The 21052-nt window shown below is 48.6% G+C and overlaps 1 protein-coding gene across 1 annotated transcript in view; it reads right to left on the minus strand.

Moving 5' to 3' along the window:
- LOC138574403 (lysyl oxidase homolog 1-like) overlaps positions 1-21052 on the minus strand; it is an 84525-nt gene that overhangs the window by 47545 nt on the left and 15928 nt on the right. The window contains exons 2-3 of the mRNA XM_069649405.1: positions 12904-13012; positions 11375-11512 (exon numbers count right to left, since the gene is read on the minus strand). Of these exons, the coding sequence (XP_069505506.1) occupies positions 11375-11512; positions 12904-13012 (247 nt within the window). The remainder of the gene's footprint in view (positions 1-11374; positions 11513-12903; positions 13013-21052) is intronic.

Consider the following 21052-nt stretch of genomic DNA (forward strand, 5'->3'; position numbering starts at 1 on the left):
CATTTCGGTGCTGGACTGCCCCAGGGCAGGACAAAGACTCATATGTTTGGGATATTTCTTCTCTGTGAAAGATAGTGAGCTAAAGACTCTGGGTAAGGCTCTCTTAACCAGGACTAATGTCTGGCTGAGTGACTCCCAGGACCCCTCTTGTTATTTCCTTGGCAAATTTGACCAGGTCTGAAAGGCAGGATTGAAACCATAATAGAGGAAGGATAGTGATGATGGTGACAGAGGTTCATCTTCATGTATGGATTTGGAAGTCCAGGATATCGAATGTTCCCAAAACATCGCTGGCAGTCTCCATCACATCTTTTGGGCAAAACGTGGACTGTAGGGTATCTAGAATGGGTTATCTTCCAAGCAGGCCCTTACTGCCCATATGGGTCTGAGATTTGTAAGGACCATACAGTCACACAAACATTGATGTTCAGCGATAACTAAAAAGGCCAAGACTTGTGAGAAAGGAAGGGGTGAATGGACCTGAAGTCTGATGTGACTGGAGATGGAACTTCTGATGGTGTTCTGCATGGGCTGCTGCAAAGATACACAGAGTATTTGAGCAGAGCACTCGGTGGTGCATCCACCCTGGGAATAGGGGTGCAGACTGCCGCTTGTAATAGGTTAACACACAGCATGGCCCACCGCAGCATAAGAACTTGAGTTTGACTATAAGGGATTGCCTGTTTGGAAACTGTGAGCTCATTTATATGCAATTGATTTGAACATGTGATCCTATGCAATGCCATGAAGGGGAGCTGCCATTGTCCTTCCTTTAAAAGTGCCAGGGTCTGACCAGAAGAGAGCTGTTAGATTGTTCTGAAGCCATCCACCTTACAAAATAATACCTGCACAACACCGTTGCAGGAAGTGCCCTCAAGAGCACCTGTCCATCCTAAACCTCAGAGCAGTGTCGCACAACCAACTGCACATTTCGAGGGAGGAAGCTGCTTGGCTTGTGGGGGGACCAATCGGTTTGCATGTCCTCAGGCCTGGACAGCAACCTACACATTTCCGAAATGGAGAAAGTCCAGAAATATATGTTAAGTATATTTGGTACCATATTTGCATACCTTGATGGAAGCTGCAGATGTTTGTCCATTGGACATTTTAGGGATATCCGGCAAATGGCTTGGACGCAAACATTGCGAACATACACCACATGAAAGGACTGTGCCAAGAAAGCGTGAGGAAAATCTACAGTAAATGTCAGGCCGGATAGATGAGTACAGTGTCGATATCACTGTCTGCATCGCTGTCTCTGTGTCTCAATGTGGGGCTCCATTGCTGTGATGTCAGTGCGCTGGCTTTGAAAGAATACTGGTATCAGAATAAAAAAACCTAGCACATCTGTCCATTAAAAGAGTCCAAATATAGAAAACAGCATTCTCCATTTAATAACAAAGTGTATAAAAAGAAGCTCCCCCTTTTGAATTGGAGGATCCTGCTCTACCTCTTGTCCTTTTTTCCATTCACTTGTATTCAGTACTTTTCAAATTTGGTTTAAAAAAAGTAAACTTTAAATAATGTGAAGTTTGATCTGAATAACATATCGTTGTAAATGCATTCTCTTATATTTAAATATTCTATTTATGTGCAAGATATTTAGTACTCTGTACTTTTCTTGCAAATCTGTCTATGGGCATGACACTATGACCTATAAATCTAAATGGCAACAACGTTCCTGCAGTACAGTCCCTCAAAATGGCGGATGCAGTGGGCATGATGGAGCAGCGTTGACCAATGGGGATGAGGAGAAGGGGGAAAGAATACGCAGGAGGAGCATGACGCTCTTTCCATTGGAAGATGAGGCGGTCATGTCTCTGGACTTACTTCCACCACATGCAATCCTGAATCTGGTTACAGAGTGCGAGGGGGCAACTACCATGCGTACAAGGCGTTTCTTTGCAACTGACTCCCTCAGAGGAACAGTGGATTCACAGTGGGGATATCACAGTCCTCGCAATAACAGGAGGCGCATTACTGTATGACCCTGTGGCCCAGTGTAACATCATTGTTGTACGTTGTTTGCTACACAACATTTCACTCCTGCAAAAGGTACTCTGTCATGATCATCACCCTCAGGTGCCCATCACACATGCAGCACTAGATGGGTAGCGGGGCATTGTAGTGGCCACGAGGGATGACCTGGGTGCAAGATATTATACACAATCTGGCACGTGTTCTGCTTTGGTCCTGTGACAGCGCACACTCTGCGTGCATGATGAGAACTCTAGGTGGGTAGTGACCGGTGACTGTATCAGCCATGCCACTGTACTTCAAGAGTCTGTGTCAAGACATGGGCACAATGGCCATGCCTGCCTCTCTCATGGCAGCAAGTGTATTGTCCAATCAAGTTACATCACTACCAGACCCCTGCATGTAGGATACCATTTTTCACATGGGAAGCTAAGTGCACCACTCATTTCCCATGTACGCATAACACACATTGTTATTCACCTTAACATTATCAACGACATAGCCATAACTCCGTGATTCCTATTGGTGTTTGGGACCATTTCTCTACTGTGACATTAGCACACAACTCCCTTGTTCCCTGAATGGAGAAAGCACAATTGAAATGACACACAGGACGCTGTGCAACTGAAAGAAATATTGCTTGCCTGAACATTAGACTGCATAAAAAAAAGGAATAACCTCAACACCAACTATAAGTGCCATCCCAGGTGGTTGGTATACACATATTTACAATATGTGCACATACCCATTGTCACTAGTGGGCATGCCGCTTGCTGTGGCTGAGGGGTCCCCCTTCCTGGAGCCAGTTTCATCCGCATCAGGTGCCACGGCTGATGTCCTGCCTGGGTGAGCTGTGCCTTGGCATTGTGTGGCTGGGAACTGATACCATTGATGCCACATAGTCCCTTGGCACTACAACAATGTGATTGGTGGAGGCAATGGTCTCTGCATATTGGTGCAGCTAGATCTTAATCTTCCTCCGGGCAGTACAGTGCTGGGCATTCTGCAATTCCCCCACCTGCTCTACAATGGTGCTTTGCTCGGGCCTGTAACTATGGGCCCCGGGGCATTACCTGAAGTGATAATGCCCTCCAACCCCCGCTCTGGGCCTATTGTTTAAATAGAAGCTGTAAACAAGGAGAAAGAGAGAAAGAGCTGGGAGTTATCAGCGTTGAATGACAAGAAAGTCTATTAACAGTCTGTTAGGGTTTATTAACATCAGCAGGAAAAGAGGGGTATTTTGTGCGAAATGGTTTCTGGATGGAGTGAGGATGATTGGTGACCTGTCTGAAGGTCCGTTGAGAACCAAATATGGCCTGACGGATTGTACATATGGAGAGTATCGGTTGCTAAGGGGAGCTGTACCATTGACGGTTCTAAAGGATTCTGATCGTATGGTTTCTGTTAAATGCATAGGGCACCAAGATCATATGGCGTTGGGGATGTACAAACTGCTGAGTAGAAAAACAAGTGGGAATACAGAACTCTTGGACTCCTGGTCGCAGTGCCTTCACGAAGAAATGACGACAACTCGGGAGGGATTATGCAGAAATATCCAACAGATGTCCTTGAACATTGCTGAGAGAGCTCGACAGGTGAAGTTGCTAAATAGAGTCTATTGGACACCGGAACGCGTGTACAGACAAGATCTGAGTCTGACAGATATTTGCCGTGGATGTGGACATTCAAGACGTACACTTGAGCATATGCTATGAGATTGCTATAAAGCTAAAGCATTTTGGCGCGGGATTGCAGAGGTGATGAATAAAGTAATGGCGATGACAGAGAATACGATTTTGGATCTCTAATTTTAGGTGAGGATACTGACTTGGAGGATCTGTCGTATCATCAAGTAACTTGGATCTTGAAAGCTACGATGGTGGCAAAAAGGATGATTCTATGAAACTGGAAAACAGCAATCATTCCATCTAGAGATACTTGGTTAGAGGAAATGTATTCAATTTGCAATGTTCAAAGAGTAGTTATGAACTTGCAATGGAAAAAAATATTTTTGATAAAATTTGGAACGGATTTATGAAATACGACTTGAAATTAATTTGAACTAGAGGAAAGAAGAACTGGGGGAGTATGGACGATAAGATAAGCTTATTTAATTGATTTAATGACATTATTGATTGCAAATAATTATTTAATTTGATTTATTTATTTATTTTTTCCCCTTTTTTTGCAGGAGTCATTTCAAATTAGGGGGGGTGTTACTTGAAAATGTTCAGTGTTTATAAATATTGTTTAAGACAATATTTGAAAGTTTGCTAGTTATAAAATATGTATTTGTATTGTTATAAACTGAATAAACTAGGTTTAAAAATAAATAGGGATATGCTGAGAAGAGATGCGTCCCAAGGACCAAACCTTGTGGGACGATATATATTAGTCGGAAGGAGGAGGAGGTGTTACCACCCCAAATAATAGAAAAGAAGCGATTTGAGAGATCGGACTCTAAGATTAGTAAACTCAGAATCTCTTAAAAGAGAAGATATATGAAGAATGATACAAAGCGGCTGACACGTGCTGATTTTATTAGGTCTTAAGTCCTTTGAGATTGTGGATTTTCAGTGTGTAAATTGCAGGCCAACCACTTCTTGTACACACTATTATTCAATATAATATACATGAAAAAGTCGTTGTTTTCCACCCTATAATATAAAATCCTAAGTGATGATTTTGTGTAACATTTTTATGTAACAATTTTTGTAACACTTGACATTGGGGTCATTGTATATCCTACAGACATGGATCTGGTGTCATTCCATTACACATTTCACCCATTTTAACGGTATACTGTCCAAACTGCAATTCGTAAGGTGTTTGAAGTCCATTCACTGGAGTTCATTCAGTGATGTAGTTGTGTATAAGTGATGATTTTGTGTAACGTTTCATATGAGTCTGGTGGCATTCCATTCCACATGCATCCAACTTTGATGGTGTATTGTCCAAATCTACAGTTCCTTAGGCGTTTGAAGTTTATTTACTAACATTAACTGATGAAGTTGTGTGATGAACATTTGTAAGTGATAAGTGACAGTATCGTAACGCTTTGAATTGGCGTCATTGTATGCCCTTAAGATATGGGTCTGCTGTCATTCCGTCCACATTTCTCTAACTTTGATGGTATACTGTTCAACTTTCCAATTCCCCAAAGGGTGGGTGCGAACGAAGCGAGCCCTTAGTGGAGTATCCCTACAAGCGACCAAGCCACTGAGGTCAACGCGCAGCCGTCGCCGGAGGTGTGGGTGCTAGCCCCCCTAGTGTAGGATATAAAACCATACACCAATTTAGCAAGCTTGAGCAGGGTGAGCTACACCAACCTCCATTTTCCGCACTTGTATTTGTTTTTCACTTTATGCTGGATCAGCCGGGCCCCTTTTATCCAACTATGTTGCCTTGCAATGTCCATTTGGTTTCTTTGTTGTCTGACATCAATGACATACCTTGTTTTGTACAAGTAACTCCTCCTTGCCCAATATGATTACTCCCATCATTGTGCTCACTGTGTGCAAATACCAAACCCACCTTCTTTAAAGCACTAGTTATGGCAAACGCTTGATAAATTTGAGAAGACAATCATGTTTAGTTTAGTGGATCCTACTTAAAGAAACTTGATGAGCATATCTTTTTAATTTGCCTTTCTACCCATCGGAGGCAACATTCCTTGTACTAGGTGAAAATGAACAATGTTACTGCTCACAGAATTTTTTTATTGTTTTATTTTGTTGGATATTTGTATGGCACCTATACAGCAGAAAGTGTTTCCAGGCACCACAAGACAAAAGAGGGGGTGGTGGAACAGAGGAGAAAACAACAATAACGGGCCCACTAGGTCTTGTGAAATTCAGACGTGCAAGTGCAGGGGGAGGGGGAAGATCAGGCCAAAGGGAGGCTTAGGGAGAGGGTGAAGGCATAAACGCCGGAGGGAGGGGGTTAAGGCCTGGGCAAGTGCTAAATGGTGTCCAGGAGGGCAAGTGCCTGGGGGAGCCTGGGGTGGGGGTTAATAGTGCAAGGGAGGGGGTGGACAAGCCTCAGAAGGCTAGTCAGTAAAAGGGTGCCCGAGGGAAAGAGGCAGGGGAGCAGGGGGAGACTGCTCGAAGGAAGGCCTGACCCCGGTTAGACTCATAAGGGACACAGGCAACCAGTTGCAGTAGCAGGAGGAGACTTGGAGGGGAGGGGGAGAGAGAAGGAGAAGAAAAGGAAGGTCTTGAGAAGCTTCCAGAACTTAAGGAGATCCGGATCAAGTTGGAGAGGGGCAGGGAGGCCGTTCCAGAGGGGGGCACTGTGGAACAGAGTGATCTACCCCCCACTCTCTGCTTGGAGAAATGTCTAATTTGTAGAGAGTTGGAGCTAGTGGATCGGAGCATTCTAGCGGGGGTTATTTAGGGAGAGAGAGTTGGATGTAGAGAGGTCCCAGGCCCCAGAAAGCCTTGTGGGTGATGCAAGGGTCTTGGATTAGATCCTTGCAGCCACCGGGAGCCAGTGGAGGGATTTTCAGGCTGCAGAGATGCAGTCCCACGGCTCGAGGCCAAAGATAAATCTTGCAGTCCTATTCTGGATTAGTTGAAGAGGGTGGAGGGAAGAAAGAGGCAGATTAGGGAAGAGGATGTTGTAATAATTAAGCCTTGAGAGAACCAGAGCTCTGGAGACATTGGGCCTCATTATGAATGTGGCGGAAAGGCAACAACGGCGCCGGTAGTGCTACCGGTGCCGTTGTTACCTCTCTGCAACATTATGAGTTCTGCTCACCAGTGCCGACTGCACGCGTGGTCTGACCCCGCATGCAGACTGGAACCCACGAGCCTATGGGGCAGAATGGGGATCGGGAAGTCGGCCATACCGGCACCCGTGAATGGGCAATTACCGGCCCATTCATCTCGGAATGGGCCGGTAATGGCCCATTCGCGGGTGCCGGGCCGGTAGCAAGTTTGGCGGTAGCCGTGCCCTTAACAAGGGCACGGCTACCGCCAAACTTATAATGAGGCCCATTGAGTTTCTGGGGGAAGGTGAGGAAAGGGAGAATGCTTCTGAGGAGGTGTAGCTGATTGTGGGCCTTCTTGGCAAGGTCAGTGATATGAGGTGAGAAGGAGAGAGAGGAGTCGAAGATGACACCCAGTTTTTTAGCCTCACACGAGGGTGAAGGGAGGGGGCCTGAGGAGGGCGGCAGAGTGTAGGAGGGAAGGAGGGGGTAGGAGTCCTATTGAGAAGGATCTCAGTCTTACTGGCATTAAGCCAGAGATCATTGGAAGCACACCATGCCCGAATTTCGGTCAGGCAGTCGGGAATAAGAGGGAAGGAAGAGGAGGGAAGCTTAAAGGAGAGCTGTGTGTCATCAGCATAGCAGTGGAAATGACGAGAGAAGGTGGAGATCAATTGGGCAAGCGGGCCAGGTAAATGTTGAAAAGCTACAGCAAGATGATAGAGGCCTAAGGGAGACTGCAGGCTGACAGTGAGGTAGAGGAGAGAAAAGGGCCCAATTGTGCTTGGTAGGACAGATTCAAGTTGAAAGAGGTCAACCAATCCAGTGCCCTGACTAGGATACCCAGGGTATCGTGGAGCCGGTTTATGAGGATTGCATGATTGACCGTATCAAAGGCAGAGGACAGATCGAGGAGGATAATGGCGAAAGGAGAGTTGGAGTCAAGGTTTGAGAATAGGTCATCACAGGTGTTCAGGAGAGCAATTTCCGTGCCTCTGGCTGCTCTGAAGCCACACTGGTGGTCGTGGAGGCAGCCAACGAAATCAGTGTGGCGGATGAGTTGGGAGATAATCAAATTCTCCAGGGGTTTGCCCAAGAAGGGCGTAGTGGAGATAGGACGGTAGTTAGCAGGGAAGAAAGGGCCTGCAGATGGCTTTTTTAGGAGGGGGCGCACAAGGGGGTGCTTGAGGGGTGAGGAGGAGCCATTGGCAAAAGAGAGGTTTCAGAACTCAGCCAAGGTGGGAGCAAGAAAGGAAATGCTGTCCTTGAGAGTTGTAGAGGAGATGGGGAGCACCTGTTTGGAGGAGACTTTCATATAGCAGACTGTCTTGGTGACCTCATCACTTGTTATGGGTGAGAAGGTGGAGAGATGGGGAGGAAGGGTCCGGTAGATACCTACAAGCAGGGGGGGGGGGATTAGAGGAGTGAGAGGACAGGATGTCCTGAGTTTTGGTTGTGAAATGGCTGGCCACGCTGTGCAGAGGGCCTGAGAAGGAAAAGGAGAAGCGAAGACTGCAGTAGGATTGCCAAGTTCCTTACAGTTTTTAAAATGTCAGCCATGTTGTTAGTGGCCCACGGATGTGGGATTGGATATGGGCCCATTTTTTGGAGTGGATGGAGAGTCTGGATTGCCGTTGGAGAAAGCGACAGGCCAGTTTGTCAGAGGATGTGCTAGAAGGCAACCACTTCCATTCTGTCGCTTTGCACTTGCGTTTCAACAAAGCTAAGTCAGTGTCAAACCAACTATTGCTCTTGGAAGCAGGCTTCAAGTAGATCCTCATGGCAGGGGCAAGGGTGTCAATGGTGTTTGGAGATGGAGAGGAGAAGGTTAGTAAGAGCTGAATTAGTGTGGGAGTGAATAGTAGGCGTGGGGGGGTGAAGGAGGCAGCAAAAGCAGCAACTGACACTCGCTACATTGGTCAAATGACAGAGGAGACTGGCAGTGCAGGCAGAGGCTTAGCAGAAGTGTAGAGTGGCCACATCAGGAGAATCAAGATGAATATTGAAGTCTCCAAGAAGGAGAAGCTTTGAGGTAGAGGTCAGAAGAGAGGAGGCGAGGTTGACCCACTGCAAAAGGAAGGGGTGAGATTGGCCCAGGAGTCCTGTAGATGGTAGTGAGAGTGATTGAGAGGGTAGGAGAGATGCAAAGCTTGCAGACAAGATATTCAAAGGAGGAGTAGGATTGAGTGGGTATAATGGAAGCAGGGACCCATTCCGGTTAGACAAGTTCCACTGTGCCTCCAGACCCATTTGACTTGGGCTTGGAGAATATCTTGTAGCCCTCAGGAAGGAGAGAGTCAAAAGCAGTGACAGAGCTGGCATTGAACCACGCCTCAATGAAAGCGAGGACATCGAAGTCAAAGTCTTGAAGGAGGTGACAGATGTCAGAACAATGTTTGACAGCAGAGCGAGAATTGAGGGTAGCTAGGTGAAGCTGGTGGCCACCTTTAAAGGTCTTCCGAGGCGGGGTGCAAAGGCAAGGAACACCTGCCGGTGGGGACAAAGATGCCAGAGGGGTGGCAGCTGGAGGAATGGCAGGAGAAGGGAGGAAGTTAAAGAGAGATGGAAGATGTCTGTCAAGAAGGAGGAGGTTGGGCTGAGAGCCTTGGGCCATGATCGTGCCATTCTGGTAGACAATAATGATGCATCTAGATGATAGGAAGTTTGCCAAGAGAACTTCCCATCTGGTTCCACCGTTAAGGGGTGAGGAGAAAAGGGGGGAGAAGATTGAGACTATGTGGGGAATCCATAGGTCAGGAGCGGGGACAGTAAAGAGAATGTCAGTAATAGTCTGCCTGGAGGAAGCATTGACATAGGTGTCAGCAACAGGGTAATCCTGGACTGGAGACCAGGAGTGCTTTCTTAAATGTTTTCCATTCAGGCTTCGAGAGAGGGGCAGGCAAGCTGATAGAGTCGGAATTAGAGTAGGATAAGAGAGATGGAGAGAACCATGGTTGCAGGGTAGGGGGGCGGAGAGCAGAGGAAGGGACTGCATAATGCACAAGGACTCACCAGGCGACCTAACAGCAGGTCAGTTGAAGAGGAATCACATGCAACAATGAAAACAGTAAAACAGGAATAAGACAGTTTACAAAAGGCAACGGGGGAAAGAACAGTTCACAAATGTGGAGGCACAGTCAGTAAAGTGAACTTTCAGAAATATTGGTCAAGGTAAGATTTTTAAAAACCTAGTAATTGACAAAGTAGTATTTTACATATAGAATTCGGATTGATTTACACAGATAGGTAGAACGGCCTAGTATTTTAGCACAGCCCGAGGAGTAAGAGCAGCAGGGTTTGAGTTTTCCTTTTTTCCACAAAGTGCAGGAACACAGTACGCCCAGGGAGATAAAATACATGGAGATCGGGCTCATACAGCAAGGCAGGAGCAACAGATGCAAAGGGCTCACAGCAAAACCAAGGGAGTAATGCAGCAGAAACCCAGAGAATGCGGGCGCAGGCAAAGGGCAAGGCAGGATCCAAAGTCACCAATTGCTCCAAGGTCTGGCAAAGTCAAGCAGAGTCATTGCAATATGCACTTATACCAGTGCTGAGGGGGCTGGTGAGGCACTAGGCACAAAACGGGAGCTGCAGCAGGTGAGGAAAGGACTCCATGGAAGTGTGCAAGATGCTGGCAGACCACGACACGGCCCAAAGCGAGGATGAACCAGGGCCAAGCAAGGCCAAAGGTGAAGTGCACCAGGTAGCAAAACAGAGGCTGGAGCAGCTGATACTGCATTGCGAGGAAAGGGGGGGGCAGGACCAAGCACGCGGGTGCGGTCAGATGCTGTATGGGTGCCCACACAAGAGCAAAGGAGAGACTGCACCTGCAGGATAAATAACGGTGGTGCACAGGCAAAAACCTGCGTTACCATCAAGATGCGGGCCCTTCTCACTTGGTTGCAGGCTGCGGGTGGTAACGAAAGATGGCGCAGATGGCGTGGCCTTACTCACAGGGGTGGGGTGAGGGACGGGACCCTCAACACCAGGAAATCCTCATCAGTTAAGCCCAGGCTGCCGGGGGTGGAGCGGGTGCGAAGATGGCGCAGACCTTGGTTCTGCGGCAGGTAAAGGCTGCGGGCAGGTGTGGTGTGGATGCCCACACAAGAGCAATGGAGAAACCGCACGTGCAGGACAAACAACGTTTGCGCACGGGTGAAATACGGCCTGCAAGGTGCAGGGCCCCTCTCCCCTGGTTGCCGACTGAGGGCGGTAAAGAAAGATGGCATGGCCTTACTCACAAGGGAGTGGGGGTGAATAAGGAATGGGGCAATTTTTTGGCCTTTTTTCACTAACGAGTACAAGGCTTGCAGCTAAATGGGTTTGCGCTATTGCTTGTTTCTGCAAGCAACCACGTAGGGGGAACATCAATTTGCTCTATTTGCAAATGGCAGCAATGCTTTATCGACCGTAGTCTTGGATTTGGAGCTCCAAATTCTTGGCTCCACGAACAGGCAACACTCAACTCACACCTTACAAAAAACTGAACAAGTAAACCTTGGCTGTGAGTTTCCTTTTCGAAGGAACCACAAGCTGTAAATATACCGGTGGCAAACGCAAAAGTGTGAATTGTCCAAGAGCAGGGGGCCACCAGAAGAAAATTACCCTCAAATCCCCCCTGTTCTCCCTCCTCCTCCTCCTCCTCCTTCATGGCTAGCCTCCCTCTGTACTCTCTCTCTTTGTACTTACTGATGGCAGCTGTGCCACTCCCAGGCATGGCGTGGTTTGACGGGCAGGAAGTCCGCTGTGCCCTGGTTCTTCACCCTCTGTGGGAAGCGGAGCAGCACCCTGTAGCTGAGGTCACTCACGCCAGGTCGGTAGGCAGATCTGCAATGGAGAAGAACATTAGACGACCAAGAGAGGATTGCGCTGCACCCTACACTAAGGTGAACCCTTCTCACATGAGGACGACATTGGGCCTACATGAGTGAAGCTCACTGGCGCATGTTAGACTAGAATATGCCCTAATCATAAACTCGTTCGTGAGTGGTCCATGGCACTAACATGGGCAGACGCACGTAGGTTGGTAACCCATCCTCCAGGGGTCTGCCACTTGAAGCCCTCCATGTTTTTGGATCTGGTAAGTGCTTCCTGCTCGAGCTCCAGCTCCAGGTTGGAAGTGGGATGAGTTCCCGCCCTACTTTTGGACGTTAGGAATAAAATGGTAGTTAGAAAGTAAGCAAGTCATCCTAGTTCTCAGTTTGGACGTTTTCAGGGGCACCTGTTTCCAGGGGAACCTCTTTTCTTTTGAACATGGGTATTCTCATTGTAATGTAGACTGTCTGTGCAGGTCATAAGGTCACATATAGCAATACATGCTGTGTCCAGATACGACAGCCTCAATATGAGAGCCCATCCTTGTGGCAGAGGATTGCCGGGACCCTTCATATGAGCATATGTGCGCAGGAGGGTGAGTAGAAGCAGGGACAGGCACCTACACCAGTGCCTCCTCCTTCAGGCCTCATGTGGGTAGCATTGCTACCTTTTTTTTTTAATTGTTAGAGTTGTTGGCCTGGTTTTAAGGCATCGTCTGGACCTGTACTGCCCTAACCTAGAGCCCTACAATGGGTTGGCCAGGGAGGCTGATCACACTACATATCCATGATGTTAAACTAGAACGAGGCCTAGCACCCCAGTAGCGCGACCTTACTTGGACGGTTTCATGTTCAATGCAGGACATTTTTACTCAGTCTTTCATATTTCAGAGATCAATAAAAACTAGTATCCATTTCTTAAGGATAATAATTGTGAAAGTGGTTCATTTTTAAGAACTTTTAATAGAAGCACTACATGTATACAGAAAAGGATTAATACTGTTTTTTACTGGCTACCATGGAGAGCTCAGTGTTCTCATCCGTATTGGCCTACAAGTCCCTGCAGCCCCAGACAGCCTGGCCAACGGTGAGGGATCATGGGAGTCATAGTCAGACCACCCTCAGTGCTCCTACTTTCCTGCTCATAGTTCTCATGGTGGTGGTGAGCTAGGCGGCTAAAGCACTGGCGCGAGAACAGCGCGCGCCTGGCCAGTTGAAAACCTGTGGCCTTTAGCCTTTCACCCTTCCCAGGTGAAAACATCAAGTACCGTTAAAATCGAATTCTTAGAATTGTGAGAAGGTGGCGGCTCACAGTGCTTGGAAGCCGGAAAAGTCTAGGAAAAGAAAACGATGCAATTATTATTACAGGCGTGTCAGGAAGGAGGGGGGGCACTTTGCGTTTACCTGGCTAGACAGTTCTCCTCGGCGGCACACCGGAGTGAGTATAGCTGCGCTCGCTGCACGTAGGTTGAGGCTTGGATAAAGTACGGATCAGGAACCAAGTCAGGGAGCCCTAAGAGATTTTTGGGGGGGAGAAATAGAAGAGGATGTTTAAGTACGGCTACATATTTCACTCACACTCCACCAACCATTACACCTGTAGGGAGGGACGGCGTCGGGGCCTTTCGTCCATTTCAATTCAAAGGGACCCGACACTCTGGGTGCCCCATGGCTCCCTATTTGTTGGTTTAGCTGTAGTTTTACTTCTGCTGGCTGAGCGCAACCAACAGCTTATATTGAAGCTAATGGGTCTCCTGCTGGGTAAATGAGTGATTTTCTGGCACTGCTTTCTACACCTTTGAATGCTATCAAGTCCACTTTTAATAGTTTTGGCCATTGTGTGACACTAAAGTGCAACCTATAGGCCAAAACTATTGCATTAGAGTACAGCTGGGGAGAAATCGCATATGAGGTGGGACACAAGGCTTGTAGGTGTCGATTGGTTCTTTTTTTAAATGATTTTTATAGTGTTATAACCATATACAGAAATCAAAAAGCAGATATAAACAATTACTGTCTTTAACACTATACAAACAAGTGTCATACAATCGATAATAATCCCTATGGTCATTCCCACCCACTTCCTTTCCCTTCCCATCCAAAACACATCCTCCTGGGATCTCTTTTGAGCTCGCTTTAATCAAGCCGTACTATCAAACGTTGTGCTCAAACTGCCTGCCAGTGTTTTTCAAAGCAGTCTTCTGGGAGTTAATGACTTAATTGGAGCTGTAAACACACAACTGGTGTAATGAAAATGTTTTAACCAGTTCTGCCTTCAGCCACTCCACATTAGCATTATGCGTGCACTTCACTGAAGTCCTGTTAAAAACAAGCATTAGCAAAGCCAACAACTTTGACTTGTGTGTAAGTATTAGGCGTTTGTCAGGCATTGCTATTATATGCCCAGGTACTCGCATGATTTTACATCTGCTACCAGCGATGGCCAGTTAATACCACTACGGCAGTGCCTGGTAAATGCCCTTTGCATGCTTACACAAAAGCCCAATCTCTGGGCATTGCCAATGTTTGTTTTCATTGCATGTGAAAATGAGGATCCTACAGTACGTTTTATTTTACCCTGCCAGCTGAGGGAAATATAATGGTGTTTGCTATGATATACTTTTTGCCGTGGTCAGAACGCATGAAACATTAGAGATTTTTTAAATTCAAGTTCTGATTTATGTTTATATAATTGCTTGTACATTTAATTATACTGAATGCAGGGCTTTAAATTACAGTAGACATTTTCTGAGCATGAAAATTCAAAAGATACCAGTTTATGGTCAAATGTATGTCTCTGCAGAGCGCCAGCACGATTGACATATGACATGATCATGGGGAAAACAATATAAAAGTATTGTTTAAAATGGTGATGTAAGAAACCAGGAGAGCTTGAATAAGCAAATTCTAAGACGTAAAAAAACGGAAGTGGCTCTGTTTGAACCCAAACATCTGCTAACAGATGCTGCTAAAACCCTCCCCCCTCCCAGCTTTCTGGGCTTGAGCCCTGCTCAGGCATGATATGATATGATAAGGCATTTGTAATGCGCCTATACACAAGTGTTTCAAGGCGCGACGAGGCAGGGGGGGAACAAGGGGAGACAGACAACAATCTTACTAGGCCAGGTGTCATTCAGATCGCGCAAGTGCAAGGGTAGAGGGGAAGGGAAAAGTGCATGGGGGAAAGGGAGAGGGGAAAGTGCAGTACAGGGTTATTAGCATACAGCATACAGGATAAATAACAAGGGCCAGCTGGTGGCAAGTGCGAGGTAAGTGCAGACAAGTGCTGGGAAGGGGGGCTGTATGGATACAGACACAGTCCCGTAGTGCAGGGGTTGCCGTGGAGGCAGTGCAGGGGAGAGTGGCTGGGCCGAGAATGGTGAATGGCCCAGTTGCAGATTCAGTGCAGTTTCAGTAGTATTAGCAGGGGAGAGGGGGAGAGAAAGCGGAGGCAAAGAGGAAGATTTTGAGGTGCTTCCGGAACCGGAGGTGGTTCTCCTCAAGTTTCAGGGAGGTAGGAAGGCTGTTCCAGAGGGAGGCCCCTGCAGTGGAAAGAGATCTGCCCCCAACTCGTTGTTTGGAGAAGCGGCTGACCCTGAGGGAGTTGGAGGCGGATGAGCGAAGAGCTCGAGAAGGACGATATTTAGGAAGAGAGAGTTGAAGGTATTTTGGCCCAAGGCCCCAGACGGCCTTGTGGACTATGCAGAGGGTTTTGAACTTGATCCTCGCAGTCACTGGGAGCCAGTGTAGTGATTTCAGTCCTGGAGAGATACGGTCCCTTGGCTTGAGGCCAAGGACAAGTCTTGCAGTCCTGTTCTGGATGAGTTGCAAAGGGCGGAGAGTAGAGGCGGGCAGATTAAGATAGAGGCTGTTACAGTAGTCCAGCTTAGAGAGAACCAGGGCTCTAGAGACAGTGAGCTTCTGGGGGAAGGAGAGGAAAGGAAGGATACCTCTGAGGAGGTGTAGCTGGTAGTGTGACTTCATAGATACGTCGATATGTGAGGAGAGAAGGAGAGTGTGGAGTCAAAGATGACCCCAAGGTTTTTTGCCTTGCAGGTAGGAGCAGGAAGAGGGCCCAGAGAGGCCGGCCAGAGAGCAGCAGGGAAGTAGGGAGTGGGAGTGCCGATGAGTAGAATCTCAGTCTTACTGGCATTAAGGCAGAGGTCGTTGGCGGCACACCATTCCTGGATAGCAGAAAGACAGTCAGAGATGAGGGAAGGAGAAGAGGAGGCCGAGGGTAGCCTGAAAATGAGTTGGGTATCATCCGCATAGCACTGAAAGTAGGGGCAGAGAGCGGCGATGTGGTGGGCGAGAAGTGCCAGATACTGGTTGAACAGCCAGGAAGAGAGGTCAGATCCCTGGGGGACACCACAGGTAGAGAAGAAGATGTCAGAGAGGAAAGACCCCAGTTGGACCTGGGAGGGTCGATTTGAGAGGAAAGAGGTCAGCCACGTCAGAGCCTGACCAGTGATACCGAGGTTATCACGGAGACCGTTGAGCAGGATGGTATGGTTGACAGTATCAAAGGCAGAAGAGAGATCAAGCAAAATGAGAACACATGGAATGTTAGAGTCAAGGTTCGAGAGCAGGTCCTCACGGATGTTCAGGAGAGCAGTTTCCGTGCTTCTGGCAGCTCTGAAGCCAGATTGATGGTCATGAAGACTACCAACACATTCAGCATGGAGATTAAGCTGGGAGATGGCCAGTTTCTCCAGGAGCTTGCCCAGGAAGGGAGTGATAGAGATTGGGCGATAGTTAGCTGGGCAGGAAGGGTCGGAAGAGGGTTTCTTAAGAAGGGGGTGCACAAGGGAGTGCTTGAGCGGGGATGGGAAGACTCCAGAGGCGAAGGAGTGATTGCAGAAGTCAGCAAGGGCAGGAGCCAAGGAGTCAATGTGGTCCTTGATAGTTTTGGAGGAACAGGGGTGGACCTGTTTTGACGAGACTTTCATAGATCGGACTTGTCTTGAAACCTCGTCAGCAGAAAAAAGGGGAAAGGAAGAGAAGGAGAGAGGAGGGGTGGCTGCAGAAGAGCCAGAGGAAGGGCAGGGAATAGAGGGGGGGAGGTTATAGGAGGAGAGTGAGGACAGGATGTCCTGAGTTTTTGAAATGAAGTGAGAGGCCAGTGCCGTGCAGAGGGCCTGGGAGGGGACAGGAGAGGTAGAGACTGCAGCAGGGTTGGCCAGCTCCTTGCAGATTTTAAAGAGTTCGGCCGAATTGTTAGATGCCGCAGAGATGCGGGCTTGGATAAGGGCTCTCTTCTTGGTGAGAACGGAGAGCCGGTATTGCCTTTGGAGCAGGCGACAGGCCAGTTTGTCAGAGGATGAACATGAAGCACGCCATTTCCTCTCTGCCACCCTGCACTTGCGTTTAAGGGTGACGAGATCCGAGTCATACCAGGAGTTACATTTGGCTTTGGGCTTCAGGCGGATTCTCATGACAGGGGCAAGGATATCAAGAGTATCAGATATAGCAGAGTGGAGAGTGGAGAGGGCTGTGTCAGGGTGGGAGTCAGCCGAAGGGGGAGGAGGGGGCAAGAAGGTGGCAGCGAAAGACTCAACTGACACGCGCTTCATGGGTCGGATGACCGAGAAGGAAGGTGGCAGTGATGGGGGTGGCTTTGCCTGTGGGGTAGGGAGGGTGAGGTGGGAGGAGAGGAGAAAGTGATCACTCCAGGAGAGAGGAGTGGAGAGAGGGACAGAGAGGGGAAGGTCAGAGGAGATCAGGGCATCAAGAGTGTGCCCTGCAGAATGAGTCGGCCCAGACGGGAGAATAGAGAGTGAGAGAGAGTCGCAGAGGTTGCGAAAGAGTCCAGAGGGGGGACAGGAGGCATCCAGGTGGATGTTGAAGTCTCCAAGAAAGAGGAGTTGAGTGGTTGAGGACAGGAGTCTAAAATAAAGAACTTGGGCTGTATCTAATAAGCGAACATTGGGACTGAAAACCAGGTCGGCACTACTGTGCTGTCTGTCCTTCCGCGTTCCTGAACGAACTGCTCTGTCCCCATTCGGCTAAAAAAGGTCTGAGCGCCCCGTTTTGGACCCCCGCTGAGAGGCCCGACCGGGAGCTCTGGGAAGGAGAAGTGTGTCGGCATTACTGGCAGCTACCTCCGTTGAGGAACCAGACCACTCCTTGCTGCGAGCACGGAAGCCTGAACAGTAACCCCCTAGTGAGGTCCATGGTGAGTCCCGGTACGGCGCTAGCGGGGGGTGCAAGAGGAAGACGGCTGCAGCGCAAGACCCCCTGTGAGGGCCAGCAGCAGGGGTCAGGCCCTTGACAGGGGCATCTGCTCTGGGTTATGCTCCTAGGAGCTATCACCATTCCCCGCCCTGTTGACTTTCAAGCCTCTGGGCCTTAATCAAGGTACAGTGAAGGCAGGGCCTGCAGCGGCCGGGTTATCTTTCCCCCCATTGAGTAGGGACTCCGGTGTGAGGTACCTGGTTGGGGCCCACTACCATCTTTTGAACTCAAAGTGCCAGTCGCTTATGGAAGGGAGAGTGAAGAGTGGAGCACCTGCCTCTGATGGTGTGACCGAGAGGGCTACAACTGTGGGGCCACAGTTGTAGTCCTCCCTTGTCTCCAAAACAGTCAGACAATTTAGCAGCCCAGTATTTCTGTCTCCGGCTCCTCTGCCTTGCCACAACTGTGCTCCTCTCCTCTTTTTGGCTCCAGAGTTGTAGCGCTCTCCGTCACACCACCAGACCTGACTCCTGGGACCAGGCATGGGTGGACTTCATTCTCCTAAGCACCTGTGAGTCCTGGAAGTTGACCGTGCTCTGGTATCAGGGACGCTGAGGGCAGTGTTTGTTCCTTTGTATGCACCTGTCTGGTTGTGCGGTGGGGTTCCCAAGCGCTACTCCACGTCGCAGTACTGAGGAACAACTAGATTCTTTGGTGAGGGTGCAGTGGGGTCCCATCACACCCATTCTGATGGACTGGAAGTCCTCCCTACAGAAGTTTCAGTTTGATAGCCCGCTTACACCTGCTTTTGGGGTCGGAGTCGAGATCAGAGAGAATGGTGGAGTTGGCGCTCAATCCTGTCTCCACCATATAGCGGCCCTGCTTGAGCAGACACGTGGTATTCGGGCTGACATTGGGATACGCATGGAGACTTTGGGCAAACAAGTCGACAAAATCAACGACAGATTGCAGCATCTGGAAAACAATCAAACCTCACTGAACATGATGGAACTGCATATGGACATATGGCTCTGTGAACTTGAAAGGAGGGAATCGGAAATGACACTCAGAAGGGATGATTTTGAGAATCTCTGGTTCTTTGGGATCCAGGGGGAGGGGGAAACGGAAAGGGACATTAAAACGGTTATCCACGAGGTTGTTAAGCTATTGTTTGGTGGAGACTCCACGGCCGAACCTACCACTGACAGAGCTCACCGTGCGCGTGGGGAGGAAGGGGCCAGAGATCAGTGTTGGCCCATTTCCATTACTATGAGGAGAAAACCAGGATCCTAGATAAGGCCAGGAAAGAGGGGCCGGTGTCATTGGGAGATTCTAAGATTATGTTTTTTCAAGACCTGTCGGCCATCACACTTGTGAGGTGGCGAATGTGTGCCCCCCTCACCCACTGGCTTAATGAAGAAGGGGTATGTTAATGCTGGGGGTTACCATTTTCCATTTCTTTTGAGTATGACAGTCTTAAATATAAGCTGGTTCCTGAGGAAGACATCCAGAGGGTCATAGGTGAGCAGAGGGGTCCTTAAGGCGAGCAGCCCCAGGAAGATGACAGTGCCCCGGTTGATGGGTTCCAAAAGGTTAAGTGGAGCAGGTGGCATAGAGTGGCAGGCTCTAGAAAGTTTAAAATATTGAATACTCCCCCAAGGGGGGGGCCCTTGAAAGGTCCTAGCCTTTATGGTCTTTTCATTTGTTGATTGACCTAACCCGACAGTTTGTGGAGAAGTATTTCACTGGTTTACCTGTTGGACAAGGCAGCGGGTGGAGGTGGGGGTGGGAGGCAGTGGGGCACTGTGTACACGGGGCATTTGACTGGGGTTGCCGAGGAGTTGGGGGTGGGGGAGCTGCAGCTTCTGGCCTCCCGCTGCTATATGTTATGGTGTTTTAGATGTGCTAGTTTCTGAAATGTGAATGTTATGGCTCATTACAATGTGGGCTAAACCACAGAGCTTGAACTAGGGGGGGAGCGGTGGGGATACCTACTGTCTCCTTACTCTGTGTCGTCAGTGTGGAGATATGTGGTGCTTTGAGGCTGCAGCGGAGAGGTGGTGGGGGAAAGAGGATGGGGGCTCTTCAGGGGTTGACTTTAAGGGGTTAGGCCTGGTGGTCCGGTCCAAAGCCAGTGATGGTAACTTGGCGGGACTGGACGCCTGGGTGATAGAGGGGTTGTATTCGGCTGGGAGTGGGAAGGCTGCTTTGCGGGGAGACTGAAGTTTGTTATACGTTCTTGATAAGAGAGCATGGGAAGTTTGGGGTTTACGTTTAATGAAAGACATGCCTTATTTGGCGGATGGACAGTTGCTTAGGTGTGAGCATTATGGGAAATCCAACGCTAGCTTCTGGCTGATGTGAACATTGATATGGTGGTAGGGCCTCTCAACGTCCAGGGTCTAAATTCTCCTACTACGCAGTCTCTCGTACTCAGAAAATTCAAGAGAGCCAAGCTTGACCTGCTTCTCTTGCAGGAAACCCATTGGACCAGGAGAGGGCCTCAAGGGCTGAAGTCCAGGTGTATTGGGGAGGTATTTTAGTCATCGGCCCAGGTCAAAAAGAGAGGTGTAGCCAAAGTGGTGAGTCCCCACTCAGGCTTATAGTTCATGATACTCTGTAGGACCCTGAGGAGAGGAACATAGCAGTTAAGGGCTTGGTAAGGGGAACTACTATCACTGTCGTGTCGGTCTATGGTCCTAATGAGGGCCAGATTTTGTTCTGGGTTAATTTTAAAGGGGAATTAAAATTGTTTATTGAGGGTCAATTGATAATTGGGGGCAATTGCAACATGGTCATAGACCCACAGAGAGACAGGGAACGCTCAGTGGGGTGGCAGTATATGTGGTGAGTGTAAACAACCCAGGACTTTCCACAGCATCAACGCTGAGCTAGTGGTTACAGACACCCTCATGTGGAAAGCAGATGAGGTGCCCCCCTAAACTTATTATTAACGAGTCCACGACTCTTACTCCAGAAATGACAGAATTCTGGTTGATACTGTCTTGAAGGGGTTTGTCAACTCTGTTACCGTGCCCCTGGGCCCATGGTCGGATCACAATTTGGTCCGGGTGGTATTTTGGGAGGGGTGCATGCATAGACCCCCAGGGAGGTGAATGTGCAATGACCTGCTGCTAAAGGACAAGGAGGTAGCTAAGATGCTTTAGACCCGCATTAAGGAATATTTTGAGTTCAATGACCGGGGTGTTGATTGTGCTGAGCACGCAGAAAAAACGAGAGAGACAAAGGGAAGAGGCTGACCTATGGTCTAAGAAAAAGAAACTTTGCCTTGAGCGTACTAGGGTGAGTGGCCAAAACCCACAACGGACAGCACAGCTGAGCCTTTATAAATCCTGGTTGAAAAACTTGCTGATCTAGG

This window comes from Ambystoma mexicanum, chromosome 1p, assembly GCF_040938575.1.
Source record: "Ambystoma mexicanum isolate Mex_15411 chromosome 1p, UKY_AmexF1_1, whole genome shotgun sequence".
Classification (NCBI taxonomy): domain Eukaryota; kingdom Metazoa; phylum Chordata; class Amphibia; order Caudata; family Ambystomatidae; genus Ambystoma; species Ambystoma mexicanum.